Genomic DNA, 21,324 nt, shown 5'->3' with positions numbered 1-21,324 from the left:
TATTTCAGGACATTTTGAACTGTCACTTATGCTTGAACAAAAAGATGAGAAATTTATCTGCTATGAAAGAGGGCTACAGTTAGCTAGGTACTCATAGGAAAAATCTGCTTTTCTCTCCTGATGACCTACATTAACCAAAATGGGGGGGGGGGGGGTGTGAGGGGAAATTATGCTATGCAGTAACTTACTGCAGTGGTGTCTTGCTAGGCCATTTAGTGTTACGTGAGAATAAATTCATACTGAAATGTGATTATATCAGCTATATAGAACACGTATCTACTTTAAAACTTTCTATTGTTTGCCTTTTAACTTAGCTCTGAGGCCAGTACCAATCATTTTCCTCTTTCAGTTCTTCCCTCATTTTGCTCAAATGTTCTTAAACAACTGGATCAATGGTCAAAAGAATGTGCTAAATGCACATGTAAAACAGAATATGGAAATACATACATAGAATTTAAAATTAAGCATTTCCCACTGAAAAAAATAATTAAGAAAAGAAATAAAAATCCCCCAGCCCTCCTAAAGCTGCAAAATAGAAGTTAAACACCAGCAAAAATTTAGAATACAAAAACTCAACAAGGAAGTTTTGAAGGCTTAGGAGACAACAAAAAAAAAAACCCCAAAGTTTTCCACAGACATAGAACTAAGAACAACTTCTAGATTAATGAAAAATAGCATTGAACTCAAAACAAAGCAAGCACCCCTAAGCAATTCACTTAACAAATAGCAAAATATTGTCTTTCCGTGAAATATAGTCTTTACGTTGTCATATCATGTCATTTTAATGGAATAGGATATTGGATTTCAAGTATACAGATTATACATTGACCAGATTTTTACCCTATATAATAACTGCAGAGTTAATATAATAATATAATATAATAAACTGCAGAGCTATATAATAACTGCATCAAAAGACAAAAATCATTATCAACTTCCTAGATTCTAAGAAAGCATTTGTGAATACTTTGGAATCCCTAACAGACTTACAATATGTCAAAAAAAGTAATTAACATCATCAAGGCTTTATAGAAATATACAGACTACAACATTCAAATAAATGCAGGACTAAGTGAATGTTTTTACAATGTTATTAAGTGTCAAAGTAGAACACATTCTACCATGTGGCATTAGCTGTAGCTTCTTAAGACTAAGCATATATAGAAAATACACTTATTTTTATATATATATATAATATATATTTATCAATATAATTTTAAAAAGTTAAGCATTTTTTCATGTCTTTTTAATTCTAAGTGCTCTGTCCAAGGCACAGCTTACTCATCACATAGCAAAAGACTGATTATTCAAAAAAGAAATGTTAATAGTAATAACGAAAAACTAGTTTCACAGAAACAATCCAGCATTTATTTCTAGCACTGTGACAGAATGCCAAGGAATACAAGAGACTATTTAATCCACAGACAATGCACTGTGCAACTGCTATACCCAGAAGTAAATGCCAGAAGGCAGCAAGGCAGAAGCTTCATTCACCAGCTTAAGCACACTTCATTACTTGACTAGTAAGTAATTTAAATGTAGTCAAAGGACATGCATTTCAATACATAGAGGCAATATCACAGCGTCTGTCAAAGCTATAAAGCCAGCTATAAAGCCATCTCTCAGAGGCCAGCTGCCGGCAGCCGGGTAACACAGAGATCCATAACCAGGAGTCTTGCATTGGAGAGCACAGCTCATGGAGGATCACAACAGAGAGCCCACCTAAACAGATGTCAGATGCTCTTCATTCCCACTTGATTTGTGTAATTGAGGGTGGGATTAGTTCACTATAGTGCAAAGACTATATCTTAGACTATAAATAATCTTTTAAAACTTCTAGAGGTCTACGTCTGTAACATATCCATGCCTACAGACAAGTTCACTTTTACCAACAGTCTTTCAAAATCTTGAAGAAGCAACTTGCAAACTCCAGGCATGTATGCACCACAAATTAAAAGCTATTACTCCTACTCTCTGAAAATGCTAGCAGACCAAATGCAAAAATCAATGGTGGTTTATTTTTTTTTTTTAATGCTGTAATAGCATTAAATAGTGACTACAATTAGATAGCATTCAAGAGAGAGATTAAATTTAAAAGTTTTTTCAAGTGCATTAAGATTTTATTAACAAAGACAATAAGAGAGACACTATGATAAACCATGGTAAAGACCTTCCTACAGTATCCATGAAAACAGGGATTCACTAGTTCGTTCACATTCAATAAATGGTATGTGTTTTTTCCTTAGATCTCTGGGTTTCAGAACTAACGTTTAGATGGGGATTTTTTAAATTGGCATTTCATAATAGGCTTCCTCAATAGTATTTGATTAGAACAGAACGGCACAATTCTCACAGTTGCTCTTTCAGAGGGCAATTATACCTTATCCTTGGTAGATGATCCTGAGCTTTTCCCCACCACAGCCTCAGAACTCAGAGCTGCAATAGCAAAGCGTCAGTTGAAGAAGACAAAAAAATACTAGTTTCTGAATTTCCTTCATTTTTATTACAATTAAATAAGAAAAAAAATTGGATTGCAATTAACAGGAGAATTACATTTGTTTGTAGCATTGTCACATAGCATGACTTGTGAATGAACATGTCAATAAGCAGCAATTATTCCATGAGATATGAAAGCATTTCCATGAGATATAAATGGTGAAATCTGGGTAGATTTTCATGGAACATATTTTGAGAAGCATAATTATGCTTTATCAAACATCACATTCTTAAAGGGGACATGATTCTCTTAAATAAAGTTTAAAAAATACTGAATTTTGGCAAAAGCAACTAATTTTAGTAACATCAATTTCAAAATCACTTTACCCTTTAATTATTCCAGAAGAACCCAAGCTAAGGCCAATGCCTAAAAAAATTCTAAGTAAATAAGTTCATCAAAACACATTACAGGTTCTAAAATTTCATTTTATTGAAAAAGGTTTCCATAATTTCACCGACAGTGTAGTCAAAGAACATATTACGTTGATCTATGGAATTATAGTAAATAGCCTTTCACTGTCAGTCTAAATAACAAATGTAAGAAGCTATTAAAATTCTTTGATAATGATGGATATACAGCTGTATTACCGTTATGCCTCCTCTTCCTCTTCCACCTGGTTTTGTCCCAATGATCAATCTCACATTTTGTGACCTTCTGAAGTACAAGGCAACTTGAGGGTTTTCCAGCCCTTTCTGTAAGATTAGTTCCAAATGGTGCTTTACCTCCCATGAGACAAGTGATGTCACTTGTCAAGGAAGACTCTGAAATATGTGGACAGTCTAAAGAAGTACAAAATTTTTTGAGATGCTTTATTGCGGAGGAAGCTCAGTCCTCTGACAGGCTTCCTCCCTGAGACATGACAAAACTGCCTAGTCATGGTGATTAAGCTGCAGACCCCTTCCTGCTTCAGGACCCCATGCTATCTCCCTGTTAACTATTGGTCATCTTACCCCTGTCTCAGACCACTGGCCCCCTTTCCTATTCTTTCCTGCCCAATAAAAACCCTTGCTTTTACCCAGATCAGGGTAGATCATCACTGCCCCCCTTCACTGAAGCCTGCATTAAAGAACTCCCACAGAACACCACATGGTCTCCCGTCTCTTGTCTGTGCGCGGCTGGGGTAACCCATAAACAGAGCTGGCTGGGCTGATCTGAGCTGATCACTGCAAGAGCAGAAATCACTTCTAAAAGAGCTGATCACTTAAGCCCCTGCCCACACTCCTAAGGGTTATCCTGGCTGGAAACTGCCTGTAACCTGCCGGACAGCAGCTCATTTCCTGCAACATCTACCTGGGTTTTTTGCCAGCAGAACTGGGGGTCGGACAGATCCCCAGACCCAACCGCAACACTTTATCTGCTTGCTTTTTGAATTTCCAGATGTTTAACAAAGATAAAATTTTTATGCAGATGCTGAAAACATTCAGGAAGAATTCAGCATGTACCTCACTGCAGGTAAATCTGATGCTCCAAGGCCCCAGATGTTAATTTTTAAGAAAAAAATGCATCTTTGTCTTCATGATAAAGACTCTGAATTTCTGTGAGTTTTCCAATTAACAACCACAAGGAAACTGCTGGAGCCCAGGGAATTCTAAACAGGTGTAGAACTCAAAAACTTTCATGATTTGAGAAACATGAGTTTTTATGAGTTTAGAGTGTTTATCTATATAGCCAAATTTCTAAATCAGCCTTAAATCAGCCTCAAGTTAAGAACAAAGCTTTACTGCATACTTGAAGCATTTGGGGCTGATTTACATAAACACAAATTTGAATATTTATTTATGTAAACAAATTAAACGTAATTATGGTAGCTATAAACTGATGTCTATGCCTCAAAGGGACTTTTGTTTTCTTCTTCTGCATTGCAGTCATCACTTATGTTTACCACTCCCATTTTTTCAGAAATTTTGGCTTATTATTTAAGTTCAAGACTCACTATTGGTTATTGCATCAAATTCTGTAGTTATTCCTTAGTCATTATTCCCAAAGAAACACTACAACTAACTTAGACCTAAGAACTGCACAGTAAAATGAAGACAGTTGGGCTAAATTAGGTGGTTTTCTCAAATAATAAAGTAAGTTCCATGCAAGTCTCTGTTATATTTCTGTTCCAGACTATTTCTAGCAGTCTAAATATAAAAAGCCAAATAGAAAGATCTGTTACAAAGATGTCTACAGTTTGCTTTAAATACTTAACAAAATAAGTAATAGAAATGTTACAATGCATTTCAGGTAAGAGGCAAAATCCAGCAAATTTGAAAGTGGCTGTTTATAAATTTCTCTCAGAAAATATGCCATCCCTATCTTTAGTGCATAGATTAAGTAATGGCAAAAATGTTATGAAAAGTCCAGGTTTAATATAAATTTTATTAAGTGTTTAAGTATTAGCATTCCATACAAAGTCAATGTTAATTAAAAATCTCTGGAAAAAAAATTGGTGTTTTCTTGTTAAATTATATTATTATAAATCAAAATTTGGTCATCACAACCTGATTTGCAGTCCAAATCCCTATATTTTCCAAAGCTGGAGCTACCAAGTAGTCAAATACTTAAATCTGCCCTGCTTTTTCCCTGACAATTAGCTTGTGATGCAAATTCTGCTTATTTCTGCAATGTTAAACAGGAGCAGAGAGAGAGGCCTGCAGGAGAATCCTTGCCTCAAGTTCACCGAAAAGAGCAAGGCCAGTTCACATAAAATATTGTGCTTCAGCCAAACAAGGGAACAAACCATGCCTTCCCAAGGACAAGAAATATAAATGAGAAGAACAATCCAGAGACACATGATGTCTTGGTGATCCATCCAGGATTGTACAGCTCTGCTTCCAACACAGTGCATGGCTTGAAATGCATTTAAAACCTTTTTAAGTAGTTTTTCAATGTAGTTCTTCTTCTGGAACATGCCAAGCAGACAAACACATCCTGGAATTGTTCAGAAATCTGCTCTCATAGTCTGGTGGGCAACGGCACTCTAGCCTATGCAATCCTCCTGTAAGTATAAACTTCAGTTGTAGGAGTATTTGTTGAGGCATATAGGTTTGCACATGTGACCTATTGCAGAGAAATCCTACAGTATTTGCAAGAAACCTGGCAGCAACCCAGTTGAACAAGCAAGCTATTGATATGTTTGACAAACATACAAAGAGTTTTCTAACAAGCAGCTTTACAATCTTGTGGAAATTATTCCTTCTAGATGGATTAGTACCTGTGAATCATTTTTCAAGACCATTCTTTTCCTCTCACATCCACATTAATTTGCCACTAGAAAGATTAATACAGAAAAGACAAAAAAGACAATGCTATTTTTTAATTTTTTAATCCTCCCAAGTAACTGAGAGCCATATCTGTAATGTATATTATTAGAAATTGGTTCCATGAGCTTTTATTGCAAAATAAAAGTCTAGAAAGTACAAGTGTGCAGAAAAGCAAATCGGGGCTCCAGACCACAAAGGACCTATTCATAATCTAACAATTCATGCGGCCCTATTCATGAAATTCTCAACTAGAGACTCAGATTTATAACTTACACATGGCTCTGATGCAGCTGATGCCTTTTTACACTGCAGGCAGGTTCAAGGCACCAAGTTTACAGAGCACTATACATTCATCCCATCTGTAGGACACAGATAACCTTGAGAAACTGAAGCCTACAGTATAAATAAAACCACCATGTTAATTAGATCAGACTTTCAGCTTGGCCATCTTGGGTCTGAAAGCAAGATCCAGATTCCAGATCTAATTCTGAATTAGTCCTTAGAAGAGTCTTTTAATTGTAACTCTTAAAATATGTAACATGACTCTCAAAGATAATTCACCTTCAAACCTTCTTCATGAAGACATTGTTTTAAGTGGAGTGTTTGTAAATACATTGGCAGCTTCAAGGATGGTGGGCAGATTACTATGCCCTGCTGACAAAAATGGTAATAACAATAAATACAATTTATTTATGCTTATTTAAAAATCTTTATTAATGATCTTACTAGATTAAGCCAAATCAAATGTGGGGTCTGTGCATGCTGCACATGTCTTGATGCTCTCCATTTGTTTGTACAGCTGTGAAATTTTCAAATTAACTATCTGTCAGCAAAAGTAAAACACAGACAGGAAACTGTGGAAAAGAAGTATCAATGGGAGAAAATTACAAAATGGCATTGTGCAACATTAATTACTTTTATGGAACAACTGCTGCTAAAATAATGAGTCTGTAATTTCAAGACAGTACTCCATTAGCAGCAGCAGCACAGGTAGTTTCAACAACTTACTACCATACAAATCCTGAGCATTTATTAAGATTGATAGCAGTCATCTCCTTGTCATTTTATAAATATGCATTGTTAGATTTATAACTCTAAAAATCTCCAGAAAGAGGAAAAAATTACTTCTTAAAAAATACATTATATAGTCACACTGCTCTCCCTGTTTAAAAAATCCATTTTCATCTAAAACTCAAACATTTTGTCTGTTTGTAGCAAAGGATCAGATACATCATCAATGCTTTCAGAATAATCAGATTTTGAAGCATGGTTTAGCTGCTTAACAGTGAAGAACATTGTCTTCTGGGACTTGCAAAAGAATCCTAGTACCTAACATCTTCTGAAATAATCAATTTTTAAATGCTTCCTCTTTAGAAACTGAAACGCTTTTGTATCTTATTACTGAATGATTAACCAATCAAACTGCAAAGTAGCTAGAGTCACAGAAGACAGAGTACCTATTATGATATCCAAAGGTGCTTATTATGCCATTAAGCTCATAATAGCAACATGCAGGGACATCATAAATGGCACCAGAGGCTGACAAACTCCTGTTTCACATCACTCTCCTGAAACACAAATACAGTGTGGCACAGGTGGTATTTTTAGATGCAGGGATTCAGTCCTAAAAAGGCTGTATACAGAAGCAAAAGCTACAAATTTAATTTAAAATAATTTCTTTGAAGTTTAAGTCCTGTGATAGATTTCCCTTTGTTCACCAGCACAAATAGCAGGGTATTCATCCCCAAGAAACAATAATATACAGAACATATGAGTGACTCTTATGCTCTCTCAAGTTCTAATAATTTTCAGCTATAGGGGCTTCCTCTTCTGGGTGGTGTTTCTGTGTATTCAGCCTTCCAAGAGTTCTCTCTTCCAATATCTTATTCAAGATTTACTTGAATGCAGGTCAATTTAAACATTCCTTGACAAGAATTTTCCAACTTGCATGTAAACGAGGTCCCCCTTTCCCCTGTTTGGCTTCCACCAGCTTTATTCAATGTCCCACAGTTTTTGTATAGAAAAATGTATGTGACCCTCTATCACACCACTCCTGATTTTGCAATTTCCATCACATGCCCCTCTTTCCACATGCAAGTATCCTAATCTATCCAGTCACTCATAAAAAGCAACTCCATTATCTCTTTCATGCAAAAAAAGTTATGTCTTTTTTGCCTGCCTCTGACTCTTAAGGAAAGACTACTTTTGCATCACATACCATTTAATCTCCTTTTCAGTCTCTTAAAGCTCTATCCCCAAGTCACATTACCAGTAGTCTCCTATGTATTTTGACAACGTCCCCAGTATCCACAAGTATTTCCACATGACACAAAAAGGAAGTGTTGGTATCAATATGATAATCTTCCTTCCAGATTTGGAAAACACAGTATTTTTGGGAATTTTTTTTACCTCTGTTTTCCCAATTTACTCCACACTCAAAAAGGCTGATGCTGACCTAAGGCATTTCTGAAATCCAAAAGCAGTTCAATGCTCACTAATAAGAAAGGGAATGATACAGTTTAGCTAACAAACTGCAAAACTGACATTGATTTCAAATTTATTGCACAAGCTATTAAACCAGAAGCAATATGATTTAACCTCTGTATTTTGTAGAGTATTGCAATATGAATTTAGGGAATTATGACAAAAAACCTGATGAATCAGTTCATGCAATATTAGCTTTTAATGCCTTCTTAAATCTGTTGCTATAGTTGCTAAACTGCCCAGACAGTGGCGAGACAGCCCCAAAGAGCTGCACAATAAATTCATGATCAGTAGTACATATCAATGAGAGCAAGATATATCATCTTTCTTTAAGAGAAAATTAAACCCAAAATATTATATAAAGCTTTTCCATAGGAACAAGTTCACATACAAGGAAAATCTTTGCTTATGAAAACAGACCAGAACTTCAAGCTTGTGCAAGGCCTTATAGTAAGATTACACACACTCCCTCCATTAACCATATCCTTTTTGTGTCTTCCTCATCCAGATGCAAGCTGGTACAGCAAGCAAACTGATCCTTCTAGCTCATTTTATCAGCTGCTTCTATCTAAAAAAATTAGGAGTTACATATATGGATAGAAAAGTTTCATATCTATTTTGACAGAGGCTGAACTAAATAGAAATCAGTGGCTTCTCCGAGTTGCCAGTGAAATCATCAGGGCACCTCAGTGAAAGAATATGTTTCTGTTTTCCTGTGCAGAACAAGGGTCAAATGGCTTATAAATACCACATTTATTAATACAATGCATTAAAATGATTCAGGGGAGGAATGTGGAAGTCTTTCTATGCTTACCATATTATCCCTTCATAAATTTTCTTGTCAGATTTTTCACCATGAAGACTAGTCCTATTGCCCAAGAGTGCTATACAGGGGAATTAAGATCTGAAAGGATTAATAGCTCCCTAATAGTATACAGTGATTAAAAATCTATTATTCTGCCATTTCTTTGAATTCTTACTGTACTGTATGAAATAACATACATTGAGAAAGTAGCAGTGAGATAGATTTTTTTTCCCTTTAAATGCATTTTCAGTTGTACCAGCCTGACAAAGACCAACAAATCTAAATAATGACCACATATGGGACTGCAAATGTCTAATCAGCTTCTAATGACCTTAGAACACAAAAGACAGTACAAGAAACCCTTCCTTCTGCCTAGGTAGTTCCTAGACTCAGTCAAAAAGACTGCCCTATGTGTTTTCTCACTTGAAAACTACCATCACACTTAGGTGAAGACAAGCCAGACCATATTATAAAGAAGAACTCCAAATCACACAATACTTCTACTAACAAAGACTTCATCATAATTTCAACCAGCAATTATGACAGACAATTTCTTCTACAACAATTATGAACTTGGAACCAAGAAAAAACAACTTACACAGGTGCAACAGACACTAGACTGCCAGTTCTCAGACCAGCTGATAAAATTTATACCATACCCTAATTTCTACAGACAAGTTATGAAACATTAGAATAGAAGATGCATTATGTGATTTCTATTTTTGGCCTCTTTTTTACCTGCTCCTTATTTGCCTGTTTTAGCTTTCAAGGAAGATGTCCGTGAATGCAACCAGAAAAGTAAGAACAGTTTCACATTGAATGTGTTAATGTGTCAACCATTTCATTCTACTTCTCCAAGAAATGAACTTGCTGCACTCTTGAATGTTTCCCCATATGATTGCCCCAAAAGAATACTTCAAATTAAAGCAAGTTTGTGTTCAAATAAGTGTTTAAACTGATCCTCTCAAAACTCCTAAGTATCTTCTAAGTTTCACATTTTCCATATCATTCCTTCAACTCTACCAAAACTCTGTACTTCCAGTACACCAACAGGATCTTGAAACTCAAGGCTCCAAAACTAATATAGAGTTTTATTACTCGTCTCACTAGAGCTGTTTTTGGAGGAAAAGACACCAGTTACTTAATATTCCCCTTAAATAAAAATACAAGGATCAAAATATTTTTGCTATTACCTACCACATCCCACTGCTAGATCTCGTTTATTCTTATTCTCCATATATTACAAGTACTTTTTTGAGTAACTGCTTTGCATAGATATTTTAATAAATAGCAAATTTATTTCCCCAATTTCATATTGCCATTTTTCTACACAGAGCAATTGCCTCCCCATCCATTTGCAGAATCTCTACATATAAAATCTCTTAACTCTCAAAAAAAAACCTCAGGACCAAAATGGTCGGATACATCAGACACAGATATTAAATGCTAGAGTGTTGACCAACACTTACTTTGCCAGGCTTGTTTGCATCAAAGCTGTTTTCTTTTAATTTGTCCTGCAGGGTTTCAGCTAATCGGCAAAGCAAGGCACCATTATCCAATTTCTCCATAAAGGTTTCTGCTGTTATTTCTCTACCTGAACAGCAAACAGAAAGTTAACATGGCAGAAAGCATGTAATGGTATAGACTACATATGTGTAAAAAGAGAAATCAAAAGAAATCTACACAATATTTTGAAATAAGCTTTAACTGAAAAACTTGCATTACTTTGACTATTTTGTGAATGATCTTAATACTACTTTACTGGTAGATATTCAGCAAATTATGAAAAAAATCCCATGCTTTCTTTGGGAAGGCATGTGATATTTGAAAAATATTTAAATAATATAATGATTTAATATAATATTTAAATAATATAATAATTATAAATTTAAATATTGTTTAAATAATATTTAAATAATAAATATTTAAATTTGGAAATTTAGTAATATCCAACTAAACATATTTCACTTTACTCATGAAGATCCAGTGCTTTTAACATAATGTTTAAAAAGAGAAAGTATAGTAGGCAAATGGTTTACACCAGTGTATATGTGTACTTATAGCATAAATTGCTAAAAGTTTATTTTTTAACAGAAGTAGAAAACCATGTCAAAAGGGAAAGGGTGGTATATTTTTAGAAGACCCTTAAATCTTGATTCTACAAGAAGTAGACAAGAAAGTGACTTCAATGCTCCTATGAAAGTTCTTTTTCAGATGTAAAGGCGGGCACATAACAAAACAACAGAGTGAAATTTCATGTTATATATTTACTTGCCACACAGATTAAAATTTTCACTGAATGAACAAAGCCAAAATACTCTGCATTCAAAATATATCAATTCTTATAACACACTACAGGATACAGCACTTCAGCTGCCAGGAACTGTCCTGTTTCTACAACAGGCTGGACAATCTTATATAACAATGTAATTACATCACCCTGGAAGAGGGGACCACATGTTCCATGGTTAGATTGCATGCTGACCCCAGATGAGAAGACTAGAGTAAGCTTCCAGAATATTAACATAATTTTCAGTAAAAATATTCCTATTTCTTATTGAAGGTTTTTTATTTCCACATTTCTACTGAAAATTTTGTCTTTACTTTGAACATTGCATAGATGAACAGCTGTATTTTTCAGCCCCTTTAACTTCCACTGATATCAAGAGAACATCAAAGAATAATTCTTGTTCTTCCAGTTAAGACAGGAATTATTTCCCCCCTGCCCCAGTATTTACGTATGCCATTCAGGAAATAACACAATTAACTTTAAATTAAATAAAATAAAAATTAAAATAATTAATTTTTTTCATAGATTATTACACAACATGCATTAGCAACAATAGTCTAATGTGTCAAAATAAAAAGAAAAATATTCAAAAATTGAAGTGAGACTGGTTCCTCATCCCATCCAGGTCCACTCCTGCTTCCATGAAACTGGAAATACGAGTCTGTTTAGAATAGGTTTACTGCAATTTTTTGTCAAAAATAAGAAAAGTAAAGCTTTCCACTATCTTTTTGCTAAAAGAAGAGGAAAATAACATTCAAAATTAACAAAAATGAAGCGCATAAATTTGTACTGAACTTCTTGCTGATACGTTGTAACTCAATACTTCATGTCACAATACTGAAGATAGCAGCATTATAAAGCAGTAGGATTTTAAAAATACTATAGGAAAGCTGATTTCTCTAGGCCCTTGTCTGAAAACTCTGAGATACTTTAGCATCTTTTGTCCAAAACCTAAAATGTGAATCTTTTCGGTTTGGTAAGTTAAGATAAAGATTGATAAAGATTGTTGCAGTATACCATCTTTAGACAGAGCAGACTTCTATTTTTCACTGAAGCTAAACTTGCTTTTTCTAACACACTTTTACTTCAGAAATAGGTTTTTAACACAAAGATTTTCCCTTTTTTTATTCCCACTTAATTCTACTTGCCATGTAGCCCACTTTAGTGCTCCTGTATACATAAATGACTTCTCCATGCAAAAGAGCAGTAGTAGCACTGCAGACATGCAGAGTTAGCTTATGCCTAACTGATAATACTTTTGCCATATCTACAGATCAAATTAAGCCAGGACTGAAACTATAATAGCCCAGACATAAAAAAACCCTGAACAGCTCAGCATCTCAAAAGACTTTGCCAGCATTCTAACCTACATATTTTTCCATTTTCCCCATCAGCATTTTTATTAAATGCTCTAAAGCCACTAGAACCTAAATGTTAAAAATAACTATGCTACAGGAACTGCTTGAGTATTACTTTTTATACACTCATTTTCCTCTAAAAAATTATTTCAAGTATATTTAACAGACTAAAAATTTTATTTAATTTGCAAAACATAATTTTTCACAAAGGCAAACAAACACCCCCCCCCCATTCTACATAGTTCTTATGTCCTATGATTCATAGATGCATCATTTCATAATAATTGAATGCTATAAAACCCTGAAAACTGATTTAACTGATTTTCTTTTTACAAATATATAGAAAAATAAGGTTATCTTCTTCTGCTATTTAACATTACACTTGTATTATTTTAAGTGTTGAATTACTTTAGCAGTTTGGTCACTACATATTATCACTAAACTGGATTATTTGAGTTCTATTCGCCTTTATGAAATCTGAAAGAATGAGTTTTGCACTGAACATCTGTCTCCAATGAAAAGTATATTAGGTGTCAGCTTTCAATTCATTGTGTTTTATGGCTTCATAAGGTGGCACTTCTTTTCTAAAACAGACACGCTGACATATTTAACAGTAGAAATGCATTGATTCAAGTAAGAGTAATGTTCATAACCTGAGGAAAAAAATTGCTCCATTTATTTGTACGGAAAAAACATCAAACTCCATTAAAAATGTACAACTCCCCCTATAATTACAAGAAAGTAGTTGCAATGTTTTTATAGAATGGTAATAACATTAAGTATAATAAAAAAACAACACCGAAAGTATGAGAAAATCCAGAAATACGAAGGCTTTTGGAAACCTCTCGAGTACTACCTACCCTCTCTTTTACCACAACCACCAGATTCCCCTTAAAAAGTCAAACAGCTTCACCTGAACACCTACACTTGCAAACTGTGAGCAACTGTCTGTAAGGTCCTGGGGGACCTAATAAAACCAGACTGGAGGTCCATGAAAAAATAATGGAAGAGAGTTCATGCCTTGGGTGTGTGCCCAAGAGGTTGAGGATAAGTTTTCCATACAGGTCTCAGACAACAAGAGCCTTCAGAAGAAGAGAGGGACTGAAAGACCCAAGTACCCAAATCTAGTTTATACCTCTATTATGCTTGGTATAATAACCATACTCATAATAACTCAGTACAAGACTGACTCCAGCCTCACAACTTGCTGATGGACTATTTTAATTGTACATTTTGTGTAGTAACAAAAAACTAGTAGTTAACAAATAGAAATATTTCACTCAAGTGATTCTCTGAAACATCTGCAGTACTGAGGCACTACTGAAACAATTATTCCTGACCCCCTCAATTCACATGGCATATAAACCCAAGAAAACAAAATGTGATAAAAATAAAGAAAACCAAGGCCAATTACTATGTATATACAAAACTGGTTCTATTCTGACAAGGTTACTCTGTTCCCTACAATAGTTGACAGTACCAGAAATAATTCTGAAAGCATTGAGACATTATTACTTACTTGAAATGGAACATATAAAAAATTCTAAAGGCATGCTGATAATAAAGAAAATTATAAAGCAACTCAACTAAGTAGGAAACTGTATCACTGCCAGCATAATCACTGGAGGTATCAGTACTGTGAATATCTTGATACTCAGACATTTAAAACCTGAATTTCCCACTGGCTCAATCGGAACAAACTGATGTTGAAAATACACTTTCTGTTGTAGAATGCTCTTAAGCAATAAGGTGAGCAAGAACACTAAGCTGACATAGATTTCATTCAAAATCAAAGAAAGACAGCTTTTGTGACAGCTACAGCCCGTCTGTAGCTGCACAGATAAAACTGGCTGTAACAAACACCAATTTGACCACCCTAGTTTGTTACAGAAGTAAACAAATCCCCAGGTGAGGCAATGATAGGTTGGATTCAAACTCAAACAGGGGGCCCCAGCCAATCCCATTCAATCATGAATGCAGATATCTAATTGGCCAGTGAGCTAGGCAGTGTTAAGGCCCCAACCAATCAGATGTGTAAGCATGGGATATTTGAAGCCTCTATAAAAGGGGATGCCCATCAATAAACTTTGACTGTTGTCACATGAATTGTGGTGTGTTCAGTTGCATGCCTATCTCCAACACCCGTGACAAGTTTTCTTGAAGAAGACTTACCATTCTTCAACCTCAAACTTTACAACTCCTTCAACAAACTTTCAAATATCTAGCCTTGTCTTCAACTTGATGCCTCTCCTAACATCCTCACTTCTGTTCCTTTTCTCCAAGCCTCCTTCAATTTTGCACCCAAGCACCTTTTACGTGCATCAAACAATATTCAATGTTTACAAGTCAAATTCCTCAGCATCTTGCATTCCCTGCCCTCTCAGCTATGAGCTTCTAAAGCCCTCTTGCTGTTAAGAAGAGGTCTCAGGACTGAAATCTCGGAGCCCAGCCTGAGATGTAGTAAGTCGTACAGGCTAAATATAGCTGGATAGAATAAAAAGACAATATAACCCTCTACAGCTTGTAAAAAAACTCTGGGAATGGGGAAAAATATTGCAAGTCCACAAAACTACCAAAGAGGAAACAGGGAAACCATCTCTCTCTACCTATCCTAAGCTACAGGCTGGTGAGGAGTCCCACTCCTCCTCATGTCAGCCATTTAGCTTCTGCAGACACACAAAAAACCCAAGAAAATACTAGAGAGTAAAGCAGACAAGCAAACCTTTCAAACTGCCATTTTGCCTCTTCTTCAGAAGAGTTCTGTGGCCTGTGTGCTAATTCCCATATGCAGCTTGCTCAGAGTAGAATAGAACTTTTCAGTATCCTGAAGAACATTCTACTAAAGTAAGTATATACACTATCTATCAAATTTGAAGTTTGTCAGCAGTGAAAACATTCCCAAATGCTTCACTGGCTCTATACCTAATAGAAACAAGACTAAGAGATCATCATGACTTGCAAGTCAGCTAGGTTAACATACCTCATTAGCTTTGTCACAGTCATTTGACTGAGACACCAAAGCTCAACAGAGAGAAGCAAAGACAGGAGACACAACATCTATAGCTACAATCTTCCTTTCCAGCAGACAAACCACAACACTGACATGTTCCACATCAAAAATGTTCTAATGTACAATATTTATGAGTTAATCCAATCTGACATATGGATTTCATCTGCAATGCCCTTTTTCCATCCCCCAGAGTGCAGACAGCTCAAATATATTCAGCAATGGAGCTGTAATGACAAACTGTCCTCTCAGAAGACCTGGGTTTCTCTGATATGATTCCAAAAATAATTAGCAAAGTGCACACAAAAGTACTAGTGATTACTAAACAAAAAAGAACCAACAACAATGTCCATGCTAAATTAAATATCGAAAGTCTCAGGATTTAAAATTCTTTCAATGTTATTTTCCACCTGCACCATGTATCTCACTTTTCTAATTTATCAGTTGGGTAAGGTCAAATTCTAGCTATGCCTACTTTCTATCTGATATCAAAATACTTCATTCATATTATAAAGTGCCATGTCCCAATAATGTTTTCCAGTTTTATTTTGAACCCACATCATGCTATGCTGCTGCAAAACCATCACCATTTCAACCTCCAGTAACAGTGTATAGGACATAATTGTATGACAGTTATCAGACAAATATCTCATTACTGTATGACAATTATGAGACAAAAATCTCCTAAAACACCATCACTTGATCAAACTACCTCAAAGAGTTTCAGCCCTATACTCACCTAAAATACTATTTTTTTAAAAAATCTCTATTTCTTTGAAAAGATTATGTGTCCTTTTTGAGTCCTAGTACAGATGAATGGCAAAAATATAGATGAGACAAAACATGAACCAAAATGGCAGAAGTTAAATGAAAAGCATATTAATTTCCTTTATAAATTGAGAAATCTTTTTGCATGAAAAATGCCACAAGGCCACTTACAATGAAGCCACACAAGATACAGACAGAGCAAGCTAGGATGTGGATGCACAAAGTATTATCTGATCCGTGTTACTTGCACATCAGTGCATGTAAAGATCTACTGACCATTAATGCAAAATACATTATCTCTTCCACTTAGAGGGGAAAAAGCCCAAAACAAACAAAAAAAGCTTTCTATATCTTCTATCCTTTTGGATGCTGAAAAATGCATTCTGTATATTCATTTCTATTTTATTATAGAGGAGCATGCTCACACATCCCTTCTCTATTTAAAATTTGTCCAAATTATGCAGTAATTAAAGTTTTAATTCTCAGTTAATATACTCTTATGAATAATAATTATTTTAATTCACAATTTATTTTGAATATGAATTTTAACTTAATTGAATTATTAATTTTAATTATATAGGATAGAGTCAATTCATCACCACAAACTCTGAGAAAATGAGAGCTTGGTGCAAGAAGGTGTGGGGGAATGCATTAAGCAAATGAACTGTATACGCTGCTTAATTAAAAGAAGGTTGTGCCCATTTATTTCTGCAGTGCAGAACTTGGTGTCCATATGAAAAATCAGATATTTAATTACAGTTGGCATTTCGGAACCTCCTGCTGGTTGTTACTTTCTTCCTCAAAGAGTGACCTCATTCCTAAACTTATCACTGGTAGAACGCTGTTACAAACTGCAAACAAGCTTCTATTTGTTTTTCACTAAAACTTCATTGTTTAAACAATTTAAACAATATATTGAATCCTTAATGGAATGTGCTGCCTCCAATTCAAAAGACAGTCACTTGGAGAACTGTCTTGTGGTAATTGGAATGAAATGTTTCTGAATTTTGCTCTGGTTTTGCATAGACAATTATATATTCAAAACACATTAATTTAAATGGGAGTACCACACAAATATGTCATTTAAAAGACCTGCCACTTTTTCAGTTGTGGATTCATAACTCAACTCAAAACTGGGTATTGTCTACCTGCAAAATACTGTGTTCTATTGACACTATGCTTATTGACCAGATCTGTCATAAGTGATATTTCCTTTTCTTTCTCTTAAAAATGAGGAAATAGAGCAATATAGAATATGCTGATGAAAGACACTGTTATATCGATATACTGTTATACTCTGTTATTGTATGATATCATTGAGATGGTTTAACTACAGCATTTGCCATGACAAGACACTGCCCATGTCTCAACAGAAGAGATTTTCAGAAAAGTTTTTTAAAAATTAAATAAATCCTCCAAATTTAAAAGAGCACATCCAAATATTCCTCCAAAATCCCATCAACTAAAGTTTCATATAAACATACTTCTGAAATACTTTTCTTCTCTTTATTTAATGAGAGGAATTACTTGCATGTCTCCCTTAGAATGCAGTATTATTTAAGTCATCTATTTCTTTGGTAGTATCCTCTGTATCTACAGAGATCACACAAGAGCCATTTTTCCCTGAGTGTTCACAGCAAACATACTACTTCCTGGCTCATAGTTTCTAAACTCTGCCTTCTTCAATAATTTATACATCTCAAAGTATTGCCTCTCCTTTCTGCCAGGGACAACCTCATTTGCTCTTTTCCGTATGTACCTGATTTTTTTCCTCGGTTTTTGTTTGCATCCTCTTCTGACAACAAGCTTTGTCTTCATACACCAAGATGTACAGCTTCAACCAGTAAATCCCCAGGTCCCAGGTATACTAGGTCAAATCCCACTATGCACAGGCTACCATAAGTCTTAGCATGCATTGCCTTGGGCAGCAGTTATCAATTACTAGACTGTTTGGTCAGAGAAGAACTATTTAATGGTTCTTTCTGTTCAAGACAGTCAGTACACTGTACTCCTTAGGAGGCCTATCAATAAAAATGGAAAACACAGGTGAAGACAGCAATTGGAACCATTCAGCTTAATGGTGTAAGTACAGAAAACATATGAAAAAAAAAAATTAAAAGGAAATTTGAAAGAAAACTAAATACAGACTGTACAATGTTCAGTTATGCTCCTCATAGAAACACAATGGAGGCAAATCTCTCATTAGCTTTTCTGACCTTGCTAATGTTTGTGCTATATGGCGGTAGCTATGTAATCATAACTTGATTTTTGAAACACAAAGAAATCTGAATTCCCAGTGTAAGGAGTTCTCATACTGCCCAGTATCTGCAATTCATCTTATTGTACCTTACCCAGCAGGTTTGTAAGCCACAGGGCCAAATCCTCTTTCATTGGCAGCAAGTTGGCCTCATGTCTACTTGCAAGCCATTGACTATATTGATGCATGTCGGACAGGCCAGGCCCACGTGCCTTCGGGCTCAGGGCAGTGCACATTGCTTATCTGCTTGTTGTACCTGTTTAATTATATTAAAAAAAAAAAAAGAAAAAAAGAAAAAAGTTATTCATTATACCAAATAAAGTCTCAGATACTCCATTTTTAGAATTGTAGAAGACAATCCCATCCAGAATATAATGCCCATCTCTGGAAGCGTGCAAGGCCAGGTTGGACAGGTCTTTGAGCAACCTGGTGTAGTGGAAGGTGTCTCTGCCATGGCAGGGGAAGGGGCTAGAATGAGGTATCTTTAAGTTCCCTTCCAACCTGAACAATTCTGTGATTCAATACTGACAACAGTAATTATGAGTCTAAGAAATCAGATATCAGACAAACAGTCATGGATCTAACACAAGGTTGCAAACACCAATGACTAAAACTTTGCTTTGTTAATGGATTTTTTTGGCAAGTCATTAAATCATACAAATAAATGTTAATTTCATTTGTATCACCAAGCTACATGTTGCCAACAAAACAAAATATTCTGCAAGGAATTATTAAAGTCAAATGAAAGTAAGCATTTTACACAGAGCCAACAACTCACTATCGTGCTTGACCCAATACTCATTCAGATTAATTAGAGAACTTCAGAGATTTTTGGATCATGCCCAGGAAAAAATATGGCAACAACAAAATTACGCTCCTATAGCAAACTTATTAACAATTAATAAATTCTGTAAGCAAATGGAAACAGTCTACCCTACAGCTTCAAAATTACTAAAGAAAAAACTGCACCAAATACATTGATTGAATAGCATTATTTCTTCAGAAAGCAGAAGAACAGCTAGTATTGGTCACTCACACTTGCCACTTCCCAAACTCTCCTCTGCTCCAGTGACAATTTACTGAAATTTTAGTTTCAGGTAAGATAACTAATCTTTAACACATGATTAATAAAGTGTTGTCAGTTGTAGGAGACCCTGTTGTTAGAACCACTGGACCAATAGCTCTATGTCTGAAGGGCTAGTTTTCTACCTGTGGCAGAAGCATGCTAAATCAAAGCTATTTTTTCCTCTCTGAAAGAAACTTGCAGCAATGAGCTGAAATACTGCCTTGCCTGGTAGGCCGTAGCCTACACCAACCAACAGACACAAGGTCCTGTATAGGTGGAACTCGACAGACATTAAATGAATATGAGACCCATATGGAATAATCTTTGTCTATTGTCAGCTGACCGATTCACACCAATTGTAGTAAGACATGTCAACTGGCTTCAGTTTATGATACTCTGCAAACACCTTCTTTCTGTTCTTTGCATACTTTTCATACCAGGTAAGAGATACTTGTGACTTCATAAACAACAGTAGAAAAAAAAAGAGCAATTTTTTATACTATCCATTATGGCCTGAGTAACAAAAATACTGAAAAAATTCTTTGTCAAAAGAGGAAAATATTTACTAAATGTAAAAAAAAAAAAAAAAAGCCTTTCCATAAAATTGTGCTGTAACTGACTTTTCCAAATGTATATAATGGTATTTGGGATATTTTAATACTTGTATTAAAATTCTCCAGCATTTACTCTGTGTAACTCCATGTTTGCAAAAAGATCTGTGTCTAGTTGACAGTACCTCACCCTAAGTCCTGAAGTTTAGCTTGCCCTTGAGACAGGCACAGCTTCCACTACAAATATATTTATATATTTCTTACTGAAAATTAGACCATTTTTTTCAGTTGGGGAGAAGCAAAAATAAACATAAAAAAATATTTATTCTCTTGTATAAACACATATTTCTGAATTATGAGTAGATTTTACATTTCTCTAACAAAAAAAAAATCCTTATGTATCAAAGTTTATTTGAAAGCAGAGGAGTTTAAAGCAGACTATTATGCACAGCTCTGTTGTGAAACTGACCTTGTAAAAAGGTCAGCTTGGATTTATGGCTCAAATCATACCTGTTCATTTAGGGCAGGCTGCAAAGGAGGGGAGGGAGAAGCCTTGGACTGTTAGCTCTGCAAAAATCAGTCTTGAATGTCACTCTCAAAATAGACTGATTCAGACTAAAAGCAACCAACAGCTAAGAAATTTCAATGACAATACATTTAAATTTTCTCTAAGTCATTCAGAAGCACATAAATTAGTCTTTCAAACCACTGCTTCATTTGAAGCAAACAGAAGTAAAACAGGTAACTGACACCAGCTGTCTTCAAAGATTATAGGAAAGATCAACTTTTATCTACCACACACTTGCTTTCCAGAAAGAGCCTTCAAATAATTTTGACCACTTTCTGGAGTCTATAACCTCCACTGAAACAGTGAGAGCCAGAACTGAAATTAGTTTGTTCTCTTTAATTACCTCTGCAATGATAGTGGTAAAATGCAATATAAGTAAGTAAATAAATAAATAAATAAATAAATGAGTTCTTATTCCTCTGTAT

General features: G+C 35.1%; 1 protein-coding gene and 1 long non-coding RNA gene across 11 annotated transcripts in view; both read right to left on the bottom strand.

Annotated features, from left to right (window-relative positions):
* Nucleotides 1–21,324, bottom strand: part of GAS2 (growth arrest specific 2) — a 100,843-nt gene that overhangs the window by 71,815 nt on the left and 7,704 nt on the right. For 9 of the 10 annotated variants that reach the window (XM_023928824.2, XM_086894149.1, XM_086894150.1 and 6 more), the window contains exons 2-3: nt 18,809–18,970; nt 10,504–10,628 (exon numbers count right to left, since the gene is read on the bottom strand). In XM_023928824.2, the coding sequence (XP_023784592.1) occupies nt 10,504–10,628; nt 18,809–18,950 (267 nt within the window). In that variant the 5' untranslated portion in view covers nt 18,951–18,970. Of the gene's footprint in view, nt 1–10,503; nt 10,629–14,201; nt 14,556–18,808; nt 18,971–21,324 lie in introns of those variants that run through there. The other variant, XM_086894151.1, reaches the window with a different exon arrangement.
* Nucleotides 6,431–7,132, bottom strand: LOC147652449 (uncharacterized). Its single transcript, XR_015288354.1, has 2 exons — nt 7,075–7,132; nt 6,431–6,599 (listed from the first exon to the last, which is right to left on the bottom strand). It is a non-coding gene; the product is annotated as an uncharacterized LOC147652449 (long non-coding RNA).

This window comes from Cyanistes caeruleus, chromosome 6, assembly GCF_971803275.1.
Source record: "Cyanistes caeruleus chromosome 6, bCyaCae1.hap1.1, whole genome shotgun sequence".
NCBI lineage: Eukaryota > Metazoa > Chordata > Aves > Passeriformes > Paridae > Cyanistes > Cyanistes caeruleus.
The sequence above is the reverse complement of the archived record's forward strand: the minus strand, read 5'-3'. Positions and strand labels throughout refer to the sequence as shown.